The sequence below is a fragment of the Rattus rattus genome, chromosome 14 (genome assembly GCF_011064425.1).
Source record: "Rattus rattus isolate New Zealand chromosome 14, Rrattus_CSIRO_v1, whole genome shotgun sequence".
Lineage (NCBI taxonomy): Eukaryota > Metazoa > Chordata > Mammalia > Rodentia > Muridae > Rattus > Rattus rattus.
In genome coordinates, this window is record NC_046167.1 from 25,801,053 (window position 1) to 25,818,191 (window position 17,139).

Consider the following 17,139-nt stretch of genomic DNA (forward strand, 5'->3'; position numbering starts at 1 on the left):
TGCACCCAGCTCTTTATTCCCCTCCTCCTCACCCTGTTTACCTCTGTTAACTACTCTTCAACTTTCTCATACTGCAGGGTCAACTCAAGTTTCTTCACTTGAGAGGAAAGAGATCATATTTCTGTATCTGGATTGTTTTACTTAACATAATGACCACCAGTTCCATTTTCCTGAAAATGATAGAGTTCATTCTTTTTATGCCTGAGTAGTATTTCATTCCATGTGACTACTGCATTTTCTTTACCAGTTTATTCATTGATGGAGGCTTAAGTCATCTTGGGTATATGCACAGTTTTGCTTTTCTTTATGATTGCTCTGAATAGGAAAATAACTAGTTTTTCTCTTTATTTTCTAAATTCTTTGTAATTTAAAGTAGCACTGGATACCATGTAACCCCATGAGGGGTAACTCATGTTCTGTAACTTTTTTTTCAAATTTGAATCCCTAGAACAATGCATACCTAAATCAAACCCCCCCGCCCCCGTTTTTACACTTTTAAAACAGTATGTGTATGTGTATACATACATAAGTGCTTGTGGAAGTCAGTGACAACATCTCAGGAGCTGGTTATGCCCACCATTCAAGTTCCAGGGATTCAACTCAAGATGTCAGGTTTAGTGGCAAATACCTTTCCCCACAGAGCCATCTTACCAACACTTAGGAAGAACATTGTAACATTAACACTTTTCACAACTTTCTTCCCTCCTCACTCTTTCTTTTTTCCACATAAGTATTACTGTGTTTTCCAGGGTGGCCTTGAACTTAAGACATGGGGTATTTCCCACTTAAAGTGAGCAAGGGGTAGCAAAGGATGAGGGTGAGTGGCGGGAAACAAGCAGAAGTGAGAGAGAATGGTGGGGGGGTGGAAACTTGTGGGTTTTAGCCGGTCATGGTCCTGAACCATCATGATTTAGGATCTGCCTTGGTTTCTCTTCCCTATATCTAGCTGGTAATGCTAATTTATTTTTTTTTTTCAAAATGTATCTGCAGTATCCCCTGAGATGCTTCTGGTTTTTGTTTGGTTTTAATGGTCTCTGTGGCACATTGGAAATGCCTCAGCTGTACTGCTTATCATGCAGGCCCCTAACTCAGAGCTTCTGTTTCTGAAGTGTGCCACGAAATTCGTTTGTGTGCCCTTGAAGATGCTGTGGGGCAGCCGAGGTGCGAGATTGGTGCTCAAGACTGGAAGTACTGCCTTCATGAAGCTGTAAACTTACTACGTGTAGAAAATTGTAAATATTTCAGTCGTTTCCCAGCGAGGCATATTGAAAGCAGGTTCAGAAGTTGCAGGTTAACGTTGTTTCCCAGTCCCCTTGCTCAAGGTTCCCAGTCTGTCTCACTGACCACTGCTTGTCACCCTTCTTCTGGTTCCTTCTTTTCTGAGCGTCCTCAAACATTTTCCAGGCTCAGCCCTTGGGCTTCTCTTCTATCTTAACCTTTCCTGTCTCTTCTCACTGGGCGTCTTGAGACTTGCGTCTGGAGAAGGTTTGGTTTGGTCTCAAGTCCTGCATTTCTAGGGAGGTGTCTGGTAGCATTAGTGCTACAGGTACAGGAATCCCCCAGTAGTTAGGCCGATCAACCACATCATCTATCCAGTGTCTTAACTCGGCATAATCTACCATTGGTAACACCCCAGTGTCTTCATGTGAATCTGTCTTCCTAGGCTTCAGATATACATGCTCATGTAAGTGCTTAAAGGGTTCCATTTATATTGAAATTGTAAACTAATATTTTAAAGTAGAATTAGTTGTCATCATCTTAAGACCATCTCCCCAACTCACCCCTGTTTCAAAACACTTTTACCAACCCCCTGGGTGTTGTTTCTCTTACAGTGCTTACAGGATATGACCGGCTTATCCCCTGTACTGCTGCTATACTAGGCCAGACCATTGCTGGTTTGAGGTCTGGATTTGTGTAGCAGCCTACCCAGTCTCTGCTTTTCCCCTGACTTTTCAGGTTCAAAGTGAATCTGTTCGGCTAGAATGAGTCCGACCCCTCCATTTAACCCCTGCAGTGACTTCTCTTATCAGGATAGCTCATAGTTCTTACCCTGGTCTACAAGGACTTTTTTTTTTAGGGTGTAGTCTGAGAGCTTCGAGGATCCTGTTCTGTCAGAGAAATCACGGTCTCTGAGAAATACAGGCCAGTTTTCAGCTGGGCTCAGTTGAAAAGTGGAGGTTCCATTGTTTGGAGCAGCCCCTCTGCTGCTTTGGTGTGTAGTGTAGTCTGTCCTTTCCCCACAACCTTCTTGCCTATTTCTGTTTAACCCCAGCAATGACCTTGATTTTCCTCATGCATGTAAGTTACCTGAAAGCAACGAGATAAAGCAGAAGGGAACAGCGAGAGCAAGCTCTTTGTCATTGTTCTGATGACTTTTAATCACATTTTAGAACATACACAGGGTGGAGCGATGGTTCAGCCATTAAAGGCTGGCTCACAACAAAAATGTCCAAAACGAAATACAGTGTTGTAAAGGACCAGCTTTGAGGTGCCTACCTTTTTTGTCTTGATTTCAGAGCTGTTTGCTCTTTTGCCTAGTTTTATATGCAGCAGCGTCTACTTAGTCATCTTAAACAAAAGCTCTTTAGTTACTAGATTTTCTTCAGTATGTTAAAAAGTGACAGTAGCTCCAGAGGACATCTCCACCTCCAGCATCTGTTTGCTATGGTTAATTCTAACAGAGCCCAGTGTACTTCTTGTCAACTTGACATCGACTTACTTTTTGTTGAAGTTCCATAGTGTTAGTTAATTAAAAAACAAAACAAACTTCTTGTAAAAGGGAATATGGGAGTGAGATACAAGTCCATTCCTCTAAGAGGGCATGCAATAGGAATGATAAGCAAGCCGCTTCCCTCCTCGGTGTTCAGCACCCACTGTGGACAACTGCTGTTATATTCTAGAGATGTCCATTTAAGACAAGGTATTACTGTGCAGCTCTGAAGTAGGGTCCCAGAACTGGCTAGACCAAGGCTGGCTTCCAATTCATGCCAGTCCTTTTGCCTCAGCTTTTTGAGTTCTGGGATGAACTATCACACCAGTCAGGTTTTTTCTTTAAGAATTATTGACAAATAAATGAAAAATACATGCTCCACTTTTTAAATCATTTAACAGATATGATAAGGTTAAGTTAAAAAAATATATATGTAATGGGAACTCTCTCAGCATAACACGGAAGAGTTATAGGTAGAACATCTCCAGAATGTTCCTTGTTTCTATGAGTTTTAGGATATGTACCTCTCTGACATTCTTTGACATTATTCTCTTCCCTGATTTTTTTTAAGAGTTGCTATTTTACTTATATGTATGTGTTTGGCTGACCTTGGAGACCAGAAGAGGACATTAAATTCCCCAGAGCTGAAGTTATAGAGGTTTTGAGTCACGTTATCACATTATGGTGCTGGGATTTGAACTGTGATCCTCTGCAAGAGTAGCAAGTGCTTTTTAACTGCTGAGCCATTTCTCTAGACCCTGTCCCCTGGCGTGTCTCGGTGCTTGCTCACCCAGAGTTGTCTTTCTGTTTGAGCCTTGCTGACCTCTCGGTGATGTCTCTGAGTCACTCTCTCTTCCTTCTTTCTGCCCAACAGTTGCTCTGTATGTGCAGTGACTTCTTCCTGTTCATCCTCCCCACCAGCACAATTTTTGACCTGAATAGATAAGGTAGTGGATTTTCTGTTAGTTTCTGATTCATTTCCCAACTTTATTGCCGAGTAACTGAGTGATGGGACCTTGCCTTATCCGATCCCCTTTTTCATTAAAATGGGTCTGGAGGAGTATTGTGAGTAGTACTTGTGACACAGAATTGGTTTAGAGTGCCACTTGGCAGTCATAACATAGTGGAAACCACCCAGTGTCTGCCCACAGATGAATGGGAGAATGGATGCAGTGGGTCTGTCAGTAATCTGTCACTGTAAGAAAGGTTTATTCAGCTTATAATTTTAGAAATTGCAGCCCCTTGTTGGCTCTGTTGTTTTTTGGTCCTGTGGCTGCACAGCACACCATGATGGGAAATGTAAGGTAAAAGTCTCATAATACCTATGAAAAAGAGGGTCCTGCTTCAAAACACAAGTAGAACAGTAAATAAAAATGCCCTCCTGGAAAACAACCCTTCAGTACCCTGGCCTTTGGAGGGAGAGTTCAAATCTCAACCGTAGCATGTAGTGTATTCACACAATAGAATGTTACTCCCCCTTAATATAAGCTACTGTGGATGACCTTTGATAGTGTGGTTTCATTTTACATGAGAGCAGCATTTGGTGGATGAAATTAAAATGTTTAGTTCAGCGTTGTCTCTCATGGACGCTTGTTAATTTTCTCCCATCTCGTTTCTCGCCTCAGAGTTATTGATTTAGGAGTCATGACTCCCTGTGATAAGATACTTCAAGCTGCTCTGGACCACAAAGCAGGTACTGCGCACGGCACTCAGCATCACTCTCCCAAGAGTCAGTGTCAGGAAGCCCAGCCCTTGTGGGGTCTGTGGGGATGGAGCAGCAGGCTCCAGTGAGAGCTGTTGGGGCTTGAAGGAGGTGTGTGAGCATCTGTGGGCCTCCTCTTAGCTCTAGCGGTGGAGTGGGCCCCCTTCTTAGAGGAAAACAGTTGTATAGTTGTTTTTATGGTCAAGCCTGAGATAATTATGAACTAGAGATGATTTTTATTGTGTGGCTTCCTAAATGTGTTACAAATAAATTACTACAAATTTAAGTTACACTTTTTACTACCCAAAGCAAATAGTAAATTCCTAGAATTAGAAGTTGACATATTAGGTTTTCTGGTCTTCAGTATAACATTTAAGAGTGTCTTACTTCACTTCCTCTCTTTTTCATTCTCACTGGCCAGTTTTTCTTTCTCTCTTGACCATAGATATAATTGGCTTGTCAGGACTCATCACGCCATCCTTGGATGAAATGATTTTTGTTGCCAAGGAAATGGAGAGGTTGGCTATAAAGATTCCATTGTTGATAGGAGGAGCAACCACTTCAAGGTAAGCCAGCATGAACAGCTCTGTGCCCACGTTGAATTCTCTTACGTGCCAGTGTTTTAAGCCAGTGGTGAAATTTGTTGTTGTTCTCTCTTTGCTTAGCATACAGTCTCCTTGTTGCACAGACTTCCCATTCCTCCTTTGGAGAAGTATCAGAAGGCTTCTGGAGCCTTCTGCAAACCGGGAAACTCCTTTGTGATTCCCTCCCCTTACCATGTTTTGGATTCTGCCTTCTTGCAGTTATCTTTTCTTTAGTCTTCCTTCTCACCTTAAGAATTATAATGTACTCAGAACTCTCTTGAACTCAGACTGAATGGCAAAACGGTGGTGTTCTTTTGTTTTGTTATTTTTCAGAGAGCTGGGGCTTGCACTTCTGCATGCTCTGAGCAGGAGTCTGGCTAAGTAATTGTAAGTCTCTTGAAGATGCCCAAACCTTGTAAGAATCTGGAGACAGACTAGTGAAAATGAAGAAGTCGGGTGGACGACTTGGGGGAAACTTTAGGATAAAAGACATAAAGAGGAGAATGTTCACATTGACTCACATAGGCAGTGTTTAACTGAAGTTCTTCCTGGGATCGTGGTCATAGTGAGAATGCTGGGCTTCTGTAGCATTTCTTACATCACAGATACTTAGTTTGCAGGGTGGTCCCGGTTGAACTGGGTAGTCCCACAGTGTGAAGTTTGTTTGTTTGTTTGTTTGTTTAGTGCAAAAATGAAATTCTAGTCTGGTCATAAGATTCTAGAACTCCTCAGAGAGTCAGAGACTTATTTTTAGGAGTTGGCTTGTGTGATTGTGGGGCTGGAAGGTCTGGAATCTGTAGGCTGCAGTATCAGGCAAGGGCTGCTGTTGCAGTCTTCAGGCAGAAGTTCTTTGTACAAGAGGCAGGGTTAATGAGACTGCTTGATATTTCTCTGAAGTTTTTAGCTGATTGCTGAGGTTAATCCATTACAGAGGGTAATCTACTGAGTCTACAGATGTAAGTGTCTATTACATCTAAAAAACATGTGAACTGCATGCAGTACCAAACTGCGTAGTGTGGCGTACCCCAGCTCACACACAGAATTCGCCATCATGTTACTTGTAGTGTGAATGGAGAGTTCCCACAAGTAGCAGAATATTTACGTCTTTACCCGTTGATTACTTTTCATACCGAGGTGCACAGCTCCGCCATTGTTGCTGATGTTAACAAAACTGGAGTTCTTACTAGCAGAGTGGCTGAATTATTCTTACAGGATCTGATCGAACACTGATAAAGAGGATTTGAGTTTGTTTTCTTTTGATACTGGAATCTACACCTAGGGCCTTGTGCTTGCTAGTCAAGATCTCTCTCACAGGCTATGCTATGTCCCCAGCCCTCACTTTACTTAAAATCTTGTCGTTTTTACTTTGAGACAGGGTCTCACTGAATTGCCTAGTCTTGAACTCTACATGCACTAGGCTAGCTCTAGCCCAGGCTGGCCTTGAATTTGCAGTCCTCTGTCTCAGCTTCCAAGTAGTTGGATGAAATATGTGGCCCTCCAGGCCTGGTCCATAACTTGAGCTTTATGAAATTAGCTTGGTCTTTTGCTTAGGTGGAAAGTGGCAAGAGGACCTGTGGATTATTATGAGTGAAGACTCATAATAATATTAAAAAGTTGTGATTATGTAATATAACAAATCTGTACATTAGGAGTTGTCTACCTGGGACCCTGGTTCATGCTAAAAATATTTTTATATCACAGTTTGCTTCATTAAGATCAGAAATTTGCTATGTGGTCCTTTTTATTACAAGAGCCATCAGACAAAAGAAAAAAGCCCTCCTGAGACCCTGGTTGCTTCTCAGGTAATTGAGGGTTCAGTGCCTCATTCTTCCTTTTGCCAGATGACAGCTCAGGGTTTGTATGGTTTCAGGAGACAGATTTCTGAGGGTGATAAGACTTTTTCAGTAGTAGCATGAACCAGACAGACCTGTGCTTCTGAGACATTCAAGGTCCAGGTATAACCATCCAGTGAAGGTTAGGGGTCAGAGATGGGTGGGAATATACTTGGAGTGTCCCTTTTAAACCTGCATTTATAGACGAGAAAACCAATTGTTATTCTGTCCGCAGTATGGGTCATGCGGTATCACAAAAGGAAATCTGGCCTTTTTATGGGCAGAACTTCACAAGGATATATATTCTGAAAGTCAGCTGTTAAATTTAATTAATGTATAGCCAATTACTGCAAAGTAGGTTTTACAATTACTTTTTCTTTGAAAATTTAACCAAGTCACGTTGCTCTATTGTAGAGAAAATTTTCTGAGTGAGTGAGAGAGAGAGAGAGAGAGAGAGAGAGAGAGAGAGAGAGAGTGTGTGTGTGTGTGTGTGTGTGTTTAGTTGCTCAGAAGTAAGATACGTAATTTTATCTTTTATCTTCCCGTTTGCACTAACCATAAGCTTTCCATAGAGAAGCTTAGAATTTTAGGGCTGTTCTTACTTCCGATTTAATCTTAATTTCTCTATCTTTATTTTTTTCCTCCTTTCTAAGAAATTCTGTGTGTGTGGTAGGGGGAGGGAGAGGGAGAAGGGAGAGGGAAAGGGAGAGGGAAGGGGAAGTCAGAGGACAGCCTTGTGGAGTTGGTTTTCTTGAGTGTGCCTGTGCCACGGTGTGCATGTCGAGGTCAGACAACTTGGGAAGCAAGGGTTTCTCTTCGTGGTCCAAAGGCTTGTATTTATGTACCACGCTCAGCAGGTGCCTTTAGGTTCCAGGGATTGAATTTAGGTGTCAGGGTTGTTCAGTAAGCACATTTACTGGCTGAGCCATCTCACCAGACTTGTTAAAGCACTAGCCATGCATCATTTACATAAAAATCCTGTAATTCTAGACTAGGCCATGATATGAAGTAAAAGATTCTAGACTAGGCCATGATATGAGGTAAGAGATGATAGTATACTTTGGCTGAGGGAAAGAATATGAAAATACCTGACTTGGGAGAAGCAAACAGCAGGAAACACATGGTGGGAGCTTCTGTAAGCCATTTGTCTTCATCATCTTCACTGGAGGGAGGCCATGTGTGTTTCCAGTTCTCACTTGGGTTTTGTATGTTTTTAAATGAAATTGCCTATACATAGCCCTACACTATTGCTCTAAGTACCTCACAGTCAGCACAATATGTTTTAAACATGTTTATTGTGATATTTAAAAATTAAAGGTTGTTCTTCCTAGTATCTATATGTTCAAGTTTGGCAGTAGAAGCTTGGGGCTGATTAAATGTTAGTATGCAATATTGTGTTATTTCCGTGCTTTAATTGGTTCACTTTTGTGATACCAGGCATTGATTGAACCTAGGGCTTTCTACATTGTAACAAGAGTTACATTGCTCAGCTATATCTCTAGCTGCTTTCTATTTTATTTTTTGTTGACTTTCAGATTTGAAGTTTCTTTTTACAATTAGAAGGTAGGGTTGAAGCCAGTGGTATGGCTTTCTCTCTCAAAGAGGAGGCAGCAGTCAGATCTGTGTTCTGTGTCTTCTGACTGGTCCCTGCTTCCCCAGGCTGCTGGCTGGTCTCCCGGCTCCCAGCTCTCTTGGAGGAAGAACCTTGACCTCGATGACAGTAGGGTGTGACAGCCAGGGACTGGTTCCTCTCTCTGCTCAAGCAGGCCTGGGTGGGACTCATTCCTTGTTGGCAGATAACTACGAACAAACCTTTCTTATTTTGTCAGACTCCCTTGGAACCTAGGCCTATCAATTCCTATCATTTCACCGTTTTTCCATCTCAGGATGGGAAAAGTCATTCTTAGTTTGTAAGGGAAATTTGAAGTGCAATGCTTATAAGTACCTTGAAGTCGCTCTTGAAAATACTGTAGAAACATATTATCTCTAATGGTTCTGAGCACGAGTTGTCTGAGCACGGAGCTGTCAGCACTGATGGATATGCATTTCTTCTTGACCCTTATTTTCAGAACCCACACAGCAGTTAAAATAGCACCACGGTACAGTGCGCCTGTAATCCATGTTCTAGATGCATCCAAGAGTGTGGTGGTGGTGAGTGTGGGAGCCTTCCTTTTATTTTAAATGTGCTGTAAAGAGAACAAAGAAAGCATTAAGAGCTAAGGTATCTATCACCCAAGATCCATTTTGTTTTGGCCAGTTTTACTAAAGAAATGTGCATGAGCAGGCTAGAGTTCCTGGTGTGCTGCCACAGTGTTTGCCATGCTGGAAGTGAGCCCTGTGTGAGCACCTGATGTGCTGTCAGCGATGCTGACAGAAGTGAGCAGCAGCTGAAGGATGGCACCTAGGTGCCTACACTTGGACATCTGACCAGGCTGACAGATGCCTTTAATTTACAAATATGAGGAGATTTCCTTGACTATTGCTAAAATTAACTGGAATGTAGGGGTTTTTAAATGACCTTGTTTTGGATATAAGAAATTGATAGGGCCAGCTGACTTAACCAGAAGTCAGAACAGTCACCAGATATTTAAAATCCAGAATAATAGGCAGTTTTCTAAATGAAGTTAACAAAAACCTTGCCCAGGTGTTTTTCTCTTGTCCTCTAGTAAATCCCGATTGTCATTCTCATGTGTTTGCTGAATAATAGGCCACAACACCTGGGAGACATCTGAGAGACCACATGGTCCTTCAGTTTCCAAGTTATTCACCTAGAAACTCAGCGTAGGATAGAAAAGAGCTAAGCAGCCCTCTCTGTCCTTAATCACGTTTGTAGTTTTCAATGAAAGAGCATGATTGGACAACCACAGAGATTTCTGAAGAAGAAATCTACTGAAGGACCTGGTAATCTGGGAGACTCTAGGAATATCATGCAGATTGGATGACAGTGACCACCGTTTCTGAGCTGTCTTCTGAAAGGAAAAATTTCAGATCTGTCTGTTATTTGTATGGAGTTTTACAGTAATCACTATTATACTGAGTTGAGTGTATGACGAGGTTTCTCTGGGGGATGGGGTGGGAGATGGGGTGGTCATGGTAACACAGTGTCATAGTGTATATGGAGGTCAGTCAACTTGTAGGAACTAGTTCTCTTCTCCTACCATGGGTCCTAGGGATTGAAATGAGGTGGTCAAGCCTGGTAGCAAGCATCCTTGCTGACCCACCTCCCTGGCCTCAGTGGTGTTTTATCTTCCTTTGCTGCCTCCTGGTTTTTGAACTTTATCTTGCATTTTAGTGTTCTCAGCTGTTAGATGAAAATCTGAAAGATGACTACTTTGAAGAAATACTGGAAGAATATGAAGATATTAGACAGGACCACTACGAGTCTCTCAAAGTAAGTGATAAAAGCAGGTCATTTTAGAGCACAGTGATCTGTGCTTTTTCATGGGCTTTATTGACTGTTTTTAGAAGTCCTTTGAGAAAGGTCTTTTTTCTAGTTCAGATCTGAGTTCTTTGGCATCTAAATTCCTGATTTGGTTGTTGTTGCTGTTTATTTTTGGTTGTTCTAATGAATTTTAAGTAGGGTATGACCTGCTTGTATCCCAGCACTTAGATAGGGGCAAGAGGATCATGAGTTCGAGGCCAGCCTGCTAAATAGCAAGCCGATGTCTCAGAACACTTGGGAATTATTTTTTCTGTATTGAGCCCTTAGTAGGCTCTATGCCAGACACCAGGCCTATGAGAAAGAGTAAAGCATGAGCTTATTGGCATCCCAAAAATAGAGCCAGATCATTCCAAAGTGGTATTCTCAGACTCATTCCTGAGGGGAAGTGGGATTAAGTAGAGCATTAACCAGGCACTCACAAACCTCTCCTCTCCTTACTGGTCCAGACTTTTCTCCATTCAGAATAATGTGCCAAAAATGGTCCCTTGTAGGCTTCAGGAACTCCATAACTACCCTCTTGAAGTCATGGTGGTCTGCCTCACATCTTTATGTGGGGCATTAGAGTTGCTAGGAATGTAAATGAGAGCACACACAGCAGCCCCAGGTGCTGCTGATGCCTTCCTCCCACTCTCCTTTCATTTGCCTATAGCTGACGGTTCCCTGGGTCTACCCTGGTCTGGTCCTCAGGGTAGTTATGGTGGGGCAGCTAACCAAGATTCCTCGTTCTGAGAGAGCTGGCCAGGGCTCAGGGTTAGCCCTAGAACCACAAGGTGAAGCTGGTAAATGCATGCCCCTCTTTACTGCCTCCTATTCTAGGGCAGCGCGAAGCCGTAGTGGATGGGAAAGGGTAGGGATTTTCCTTCGAAAGGGTTTGGCTCTATTCATTTGGTTATTTGTCTTGTTTGTAAAAACTTCTATATTGGCTTTCTTAGTTATGTTTTCATTGTAGACATAGAAAAGCTAAGAGATTCTGACTAAAGAACTATTGTCTTCAACAGGAGAGAAAATACTTACCCCTAAGTCAAGCCAGAAAACATGGTTTCCACATTGATTGGCTGTCTGAACCTCACCCAGGTCTGTGGCTGCTGCTGGACACAGCTAAGTGTGATAACTGACAGTGTCTAGGACGTGTTTGCAGTTCTTATCTACAAAGGAACCTGCAGGGAGAAACTCTCGGTTGTGTGTAAGAATGAGCCACCCTGTGGATGGAAAGGAGAGTGGACAGGAGACCTACTGAGTGAGGTGGATTCACCTTAGCTTACTGCATCCTTTGGGTGACTCTAACAAGCATGGTTACTGTTCCATTTTAACTGAAGGAGCTGGAATTTCAGACAGGAACTAGACTGGTTGTCAGGGTTCTGTTCCTGGGTTTCTCTTCTGTAGCCTGGGCTGTGCTTGAGTCGCCTCCTCTACTGACCTGAGTTGCGAGCAGGACCGAGGGCTGGCTCGGAATGTCTGAACTGTGAAATGGCTTTGCACTCACAGGTCTCAAAGAGCTCTGTAGCAGGGCTGGGCCCCTGTTCACGTTCTGTTCTGTCTCCGGGTGCTTCCCTTTTAATTTCTGTTATGTGGTTTCCTCCCGTTTTACTGCTAGATACTTTTCTTACCTCACCTAGGTGTTCACAAGGGAATTATATGCGTAAGATGTTTTGACAGGCTCAGAGAGACAAGAGATACAAATGCAAAACCAAGACAGGGTGAAAAGGGGTTCTGTTAGTGGAATCCGTATTTTCAAGGTAATGTCTGAAATCAGCTTTCAGTGCTCATGACATCTGTGTTCTACACATGCTCAGCAGAGTTGAGAGATTAAGTTGGAAATGTAGGTGTGCTCAGTTCCAATTTCATTCCTGCTGGGTTCGGTGTGCTTTAGTGGAAAGAGTGCCAGACTGGGAGCTGGAGGCCCGAGTGCTTACCCCTGCTTGGCTCCTGGCTCTGATGCACTGTGTGACCTTGAGGGTCTGTCTTCTGCATCTGACAAGCTCTGGTGTGCAAAGGGGATTGCTTATGGAAACGTTGAAGGGATAAAATTAGGTACCAACGTGAAAACCTTTGAAGGAGTAGAAGTCGCTACAGCAGAGACCATGACGTGGCTCTTTGTTCACTGTTTATCTTTTACTCTAAAGCTTGGTCTAGAGGTATCGATCGGGCAAGTTGTGGATCCAAAGTACATTTTGCTAGAAATGATCCCAGAAGGGCTGTGGTGCCTGGTAGTGGTGGAGATACTGCTAGGGTTGCCTTTTTAACATCACTAGGCTCCATCTACCCTGTTGCCTGTAGGATACGGGGTCCATGTTTTGAGGATATCCCAGTTGTCCTCAGGTGCTGTAGGAAGTGGAACCCGTGAGAAAGGGGGGCTTTCTCTCCAGGCCTCTGGAAGCAGAGTCTGAAGCAACCCTAAGATTCTGGGCCTGAAGCCTGTTTAAGAGTAGCCCTGCCCCTGCCCTCAGCAGCTCCACAGCTGCAAGTCAGTGCTGCCTCTAAGAAGAGGCCTCTTTGTCTGGGGTGTCAGAGGTCTCTCTTCAGTCTCTCCTAAGGGAACTATGGAGACTTCGTTAGCAAACAAAGCTGCACAGTGGTGGTCAAAAAGAGGGGCAGCCCTGGATCATAGGAAGATAGCAGAACAGATGGGGCAGAGCCACTACGGTGCGGGAGGGCAGATTCCAGTCAAGAGCTCCTCCGCTCTCCCCTTGCTCCTGAGAGGCTGGTGTTCTTCAGAGCAGCTGCTAACAGTGGAACAGCCAGTCCTCGGATTCCTCGTCACAGGGAGACATGGGCACGCAGACTTGGCAGTAGCACTGGTGCCTTGGCCTCTGGCCCAGTGTCCATGTGGCATTGTGTCCTTGGTGTCCTGAAATCACTGGAGCACAGTCTGCCTATAGAGGCCTCAGAATCATGCATATTATGATGTATTTCAGACTTGGATGTAAAGGACAATTTCAGAACACCCCTCTACTTCCATTGCCTAATCTAAGAAGTGACTTAGGACTTTGTTTTTTTTTTAAATCAGGTATTTATTTGTAGTGGCAGTCTCGTATTTGTCCCTCCCCTGCAGATTAGCCACAGTTTGGTTTTGGGACCTCGTTTCAGTATATGTCCCTTACACTGTGAGAGAGAGAGAGAGAGAGTGTGTGTGTGTGTGTGTGTGTGTGTGTGAGAGAGAGAGAGAGAGAGAGAGAGAGAGAGAGAGAGAGAGAGAGAGAGAGAGAATGCAAATGAAGGCAAGGCTATTGGTTGTCAGTAGTGTTCTACACAAGCTCTCCTGCAGTGGTCTTTAACACTCTGACCATCTGTATACTCAGGGATGAACTCACGCCTTCCTTTTCTCTTGGACATGGGGCTAGAAGGGTTGAGGGAAGTTTCCAGCAGTCAGTTAGCTACATGGGAAAATTCCTTCTCCCCAGTAAATTAAAGTTCTGCTCTTGGTAAGACAACTCCTACGGGTGACAGGAGGGAAGCAGGTGTGGGAGTAAGCTGCAGAGTGAGGAGCAGGGAAGTACACCTCAGTGTATGTCAGCGTGAGTGCTGTCCCAGCTGGTGTGCCGTTGACAGCTGTGCCTCCTTCCTCCAGTGAAGCCCACGTTTATTGGGACCCAGGTCTTTGAAGACTACAACCTGCAAAAGCTGGTGGACTACATTGACTGGAAGCCTTTCTTTGATGTCTGGCAGCTCCGCGGCAAGTACCCGAACCGAGGATTTCCCAAGATATTCAATGACAAAGCAGTAGGTTAGTGAGTCCTTCCTGCCTGGTATTCAGGATGTTGCATTGGGACTCTGAAAGTGGTTTGAGAGGATGCACTAAGTGTTCAGTGTGTACAGGCTATAGCTGCTTCCATATTACTCACCTACTCAGCTTTCACATGAACATTTCATTGTTTGCTTGCCCTTATTATGTCAGGTAAATTCTTTAAATAAATGCACTTACTGACATCAGTTACACACTGGTCTCTGCTTGCAGAGAGGCAAGCAAAAAAGGTAATGTCCTATGATTTAGTGCCTGACTCACTACGGTGGAGCTGGCAGTACTAGGTCTGTGCTGGGCTGATGCTGCTGGACTCTTGCACTGGGTTCAGCCTGGGATGCTACCAACATAAGAAGAGGGGCCAGCTTCTGACAGGAGATTGGAGTGGGCTTCCTGGAGGTGGTGGTACTTGAGATGTTATTGAAGATTCCATGGGGCTGGGTCTAGGGATAAGAACCAGAAAAAAAACTAAAGGATATTTCAAACAGAAGGAAAGTGAGAAGCTTTGAACACAAGTGCCCAGGTGGAGAATTGCAGATTTCATTGTACCCAGAACACTCAGGGAAGGAGGGAGACTTGATGTGACAAAGTAGAGAAGTGAGTACATCAGTAAGTTCCCTCAGTTGCCATGGGTAGCTCACCCCAACCCAGTACCTAGAGGCGTGGGCTCACAGCATGAAGAGCAGAGCAGAGCAGAGTGGGAGGAGTTATCCTGACGAACCATGAGATGGCGAGAGCCCTGGAAACCAACACTTAGGCTTCTAGAGGGTCCTGGACATGGAGGCTGATTCCCAAGTACTTATGGGAAGTTGGTGGATTAGGCAGGGGCTTCTTACTGTACTGTCCTTGTGCCACCACAGGCAAGCTATGAGGGGACTGTAGGACTGCACTTTACACAGGTAGGGCAGCACAGTGTTGCCCACTGAGAGCTGATGGGAACTGAAGGAGTGTGTCCCAGGGCTAGGATACCAGGTAGGAGGGTGCCTACCATGGCAGGTGCTGAAACCTTCCAGGTACAACACCAACACCATTTAAGAGGATTTGGGCCACGTGTCACTGTTCACCCTGTCTCGTCCCCAAATATCACTGGGAAGTTAATGGGGTTGTATGTGGAACATCAGTTCTTGCCCTCTTTCTGACGAGAGGTGCCATTGATTTAGCTTCTGAATTCTGCTAAATGGGAAAATATTGAGCTAGAGACAGTGCACTGTGGGGGTTCATTTCATGGACCCACTATCTACTCTGCTCTGCTTCAGGTTGTGCCCATGGCAAGCCCGACAGTCTTTGTGGGGAAGGAAATGAATTGCTATTTGCAGATTACTATTGTCATCTTAGATAAATTCTTACTATGTAATTGAATAGGCGAAGAAGCCAGAAAGGTTTATGAGGATGCTCAGAACATGCTGAACATACTGATCAGTCGGAAGAAACTCCGGGCCAGGGGTGTGGTTGGATTCTGGCCAGCACAGAGTGTCCAAGATGACATCCACCTGTATGCAGAGGGGGCGGTGCCCCAGGCCGCCGAGCCCATAGCCACCTTCTATGGACTGAGGCAGCAGGTACGCAGTGTGGTGGACAGTGAGTACTCTGCTTAGACTTTCAGGTTTGGAAACTACACTAAGCGTTGGTGGGAATTAAATAAGAGCTCTGAGCCTTTTATTTATCTGTACCATCATCCAAACGGCCCTCAGAGGCCTGAGTCTGCGGCATTGGTGAGGATGGAGAGAAGACACCAGCATAGGTGTGGGGTTCACGGTAGTGTCTGCAGATAGATGGACGTAGTACTGCTACCCAGCTGTCTGCAGATAGATGGACAGTAGTACTGCTGCCCAGCTGTCACACACTCACGTTCTCGGTCTGCAGATAGATGGACAGTAGTACTGCTAGCCCAGCTGTCACACACTCATGTTCTCGGTCTTTCAGTCCCTTCTGTCTTGAAACTAGGGGGCGACTACTTTACCCAACAATTGCTTTTCATCTGAGTATGCTGTTAAAGACTGCTGTGTGGCTTACGGCCTCCAAGGGAAACCCGGTGGGAACTAATATCCACTAAAGCGGAGTGAGACAGCTGTGCTGTAACTGTCGCACAGTGCTGTTGTCAGGCCGCTTATGTCCCTGTCTCACAGAGGACGGACCCCAGTGAGCTTTGTACGCAGAGGCAAGCACACTTAGTGCTTCCTGCCTCTACTCTCTTGTAACCTGTCTGCAGCTCACAGCCTCTGGGGCTTGTTTGTTTGTTTTTTCGGCCTCACCTTTAAACATGCAGGCACCATGCAAGGACTTTTAAGTGCTATACACACAGTTGTCTCAGTCAAGAAGTGCAGCTAGAATTTAATAATTTGTAGTAAATAACATTTTTTATTTAGAATGGTAATATTGCCTTTCATCATAATACAGTTCATAATGACAGGGTTTTAGTAGTAACATCAGATGGCATTCTGAAATTTGGCCCTTAATACCATAAGGAGTTATGTGAGAACAATTAAAGCTTTGCTCTGTGTGCTCAGGTGCAGACGCCACAGGATAGAGCAGGCAGTTCCAGTGCTGCGCTCTGGCCCTGGCCAGGGAACCAGGAGCTTCCCTTTGACTGGTGTAGCTGAGGCCAGAGACCTCTGCTGGGCCCTTCTTTCATCCTCCAGTCCTTGGGTTTCCTCTGCTGTCCTTTCACTTTCAGAGTGAACTAAATACTGTTGTGTCGGGGAGTCTGGACACGCTGTATCAGGGCATCTGCTACAATGGATTCTCAGGTCACCCTTTATGTCGTCCCTAGAGGGGGAGTTGGACCATGGATGCATATTGCGTGCTTGGATAGGCACAGAGAAATTGTAGCTGAGCCCTCATTACTCGGTGGGAGCCTTTTGTTCCGAGTAGCTCTGATTGCCATCTTCTCTGAGGCACAGTGGGACCAGTGACCTGTCTGTCTTGTGCTGCAGAGTGGCTTTGTGTCCCTCTCTTGCTTTTTTATTTTACTTTATTTTTTTGAAATCACAGAACAACAGTAGAGCACTACTGGAAAATGGACTCTCTATTCACCTCTGTCCCAGAGCTCTGGGGCACTCTGTGTGTTTTTATCAGATGTGTTTCCACCTGCAGCCACTTCTCTTCTCTGCCCGGGGTCAGGCTGCATTTG

The 17,139-nt window shown here is 44.5% G+C and overlaps 1 protein-coding gene across 1 annotated transcript in view; it reads left to right on the plus strand.

Annotated features, from left to right (window-relative positions):
* The window catches only part of Mtr (5-methyltetrahydrofolate-homocysteine methyltransferase), a 69,043-nt gene that overhangs the window by 46,654 nt on the left and 5,250 nt on the right, over positions 1-17,139 (plus strand). Inside the window, exons 22-28 of the mRNA XM_032884495.1 lie at positions 4,336-4,403; positions 4,858-4,978; positions 8,898-8,979; positions 10,121-10,219; positions 11,269-11,344; positions 13,839-13,994; positions 15,372-15,568. Coding sequence (XP_032740386.1) covers positions 4,336-4,403; positions 4,858-4,978; positions 8,898-8,979; positions 10,121-10,219; positions 11,269-11,344; positions 13,839-13,994; positions 15,372-15,568 — 799 coding nt within the window. The remainder of the gene's footprint in view (positions 1-4,335; positions 4,404-4,857; positions 4,979-8,897; positions 8,980-10,120; positions 10,220-11,268; positions 11,345-13,838; positions 13,995-15,371; positions 15,569-17,139) is intronic.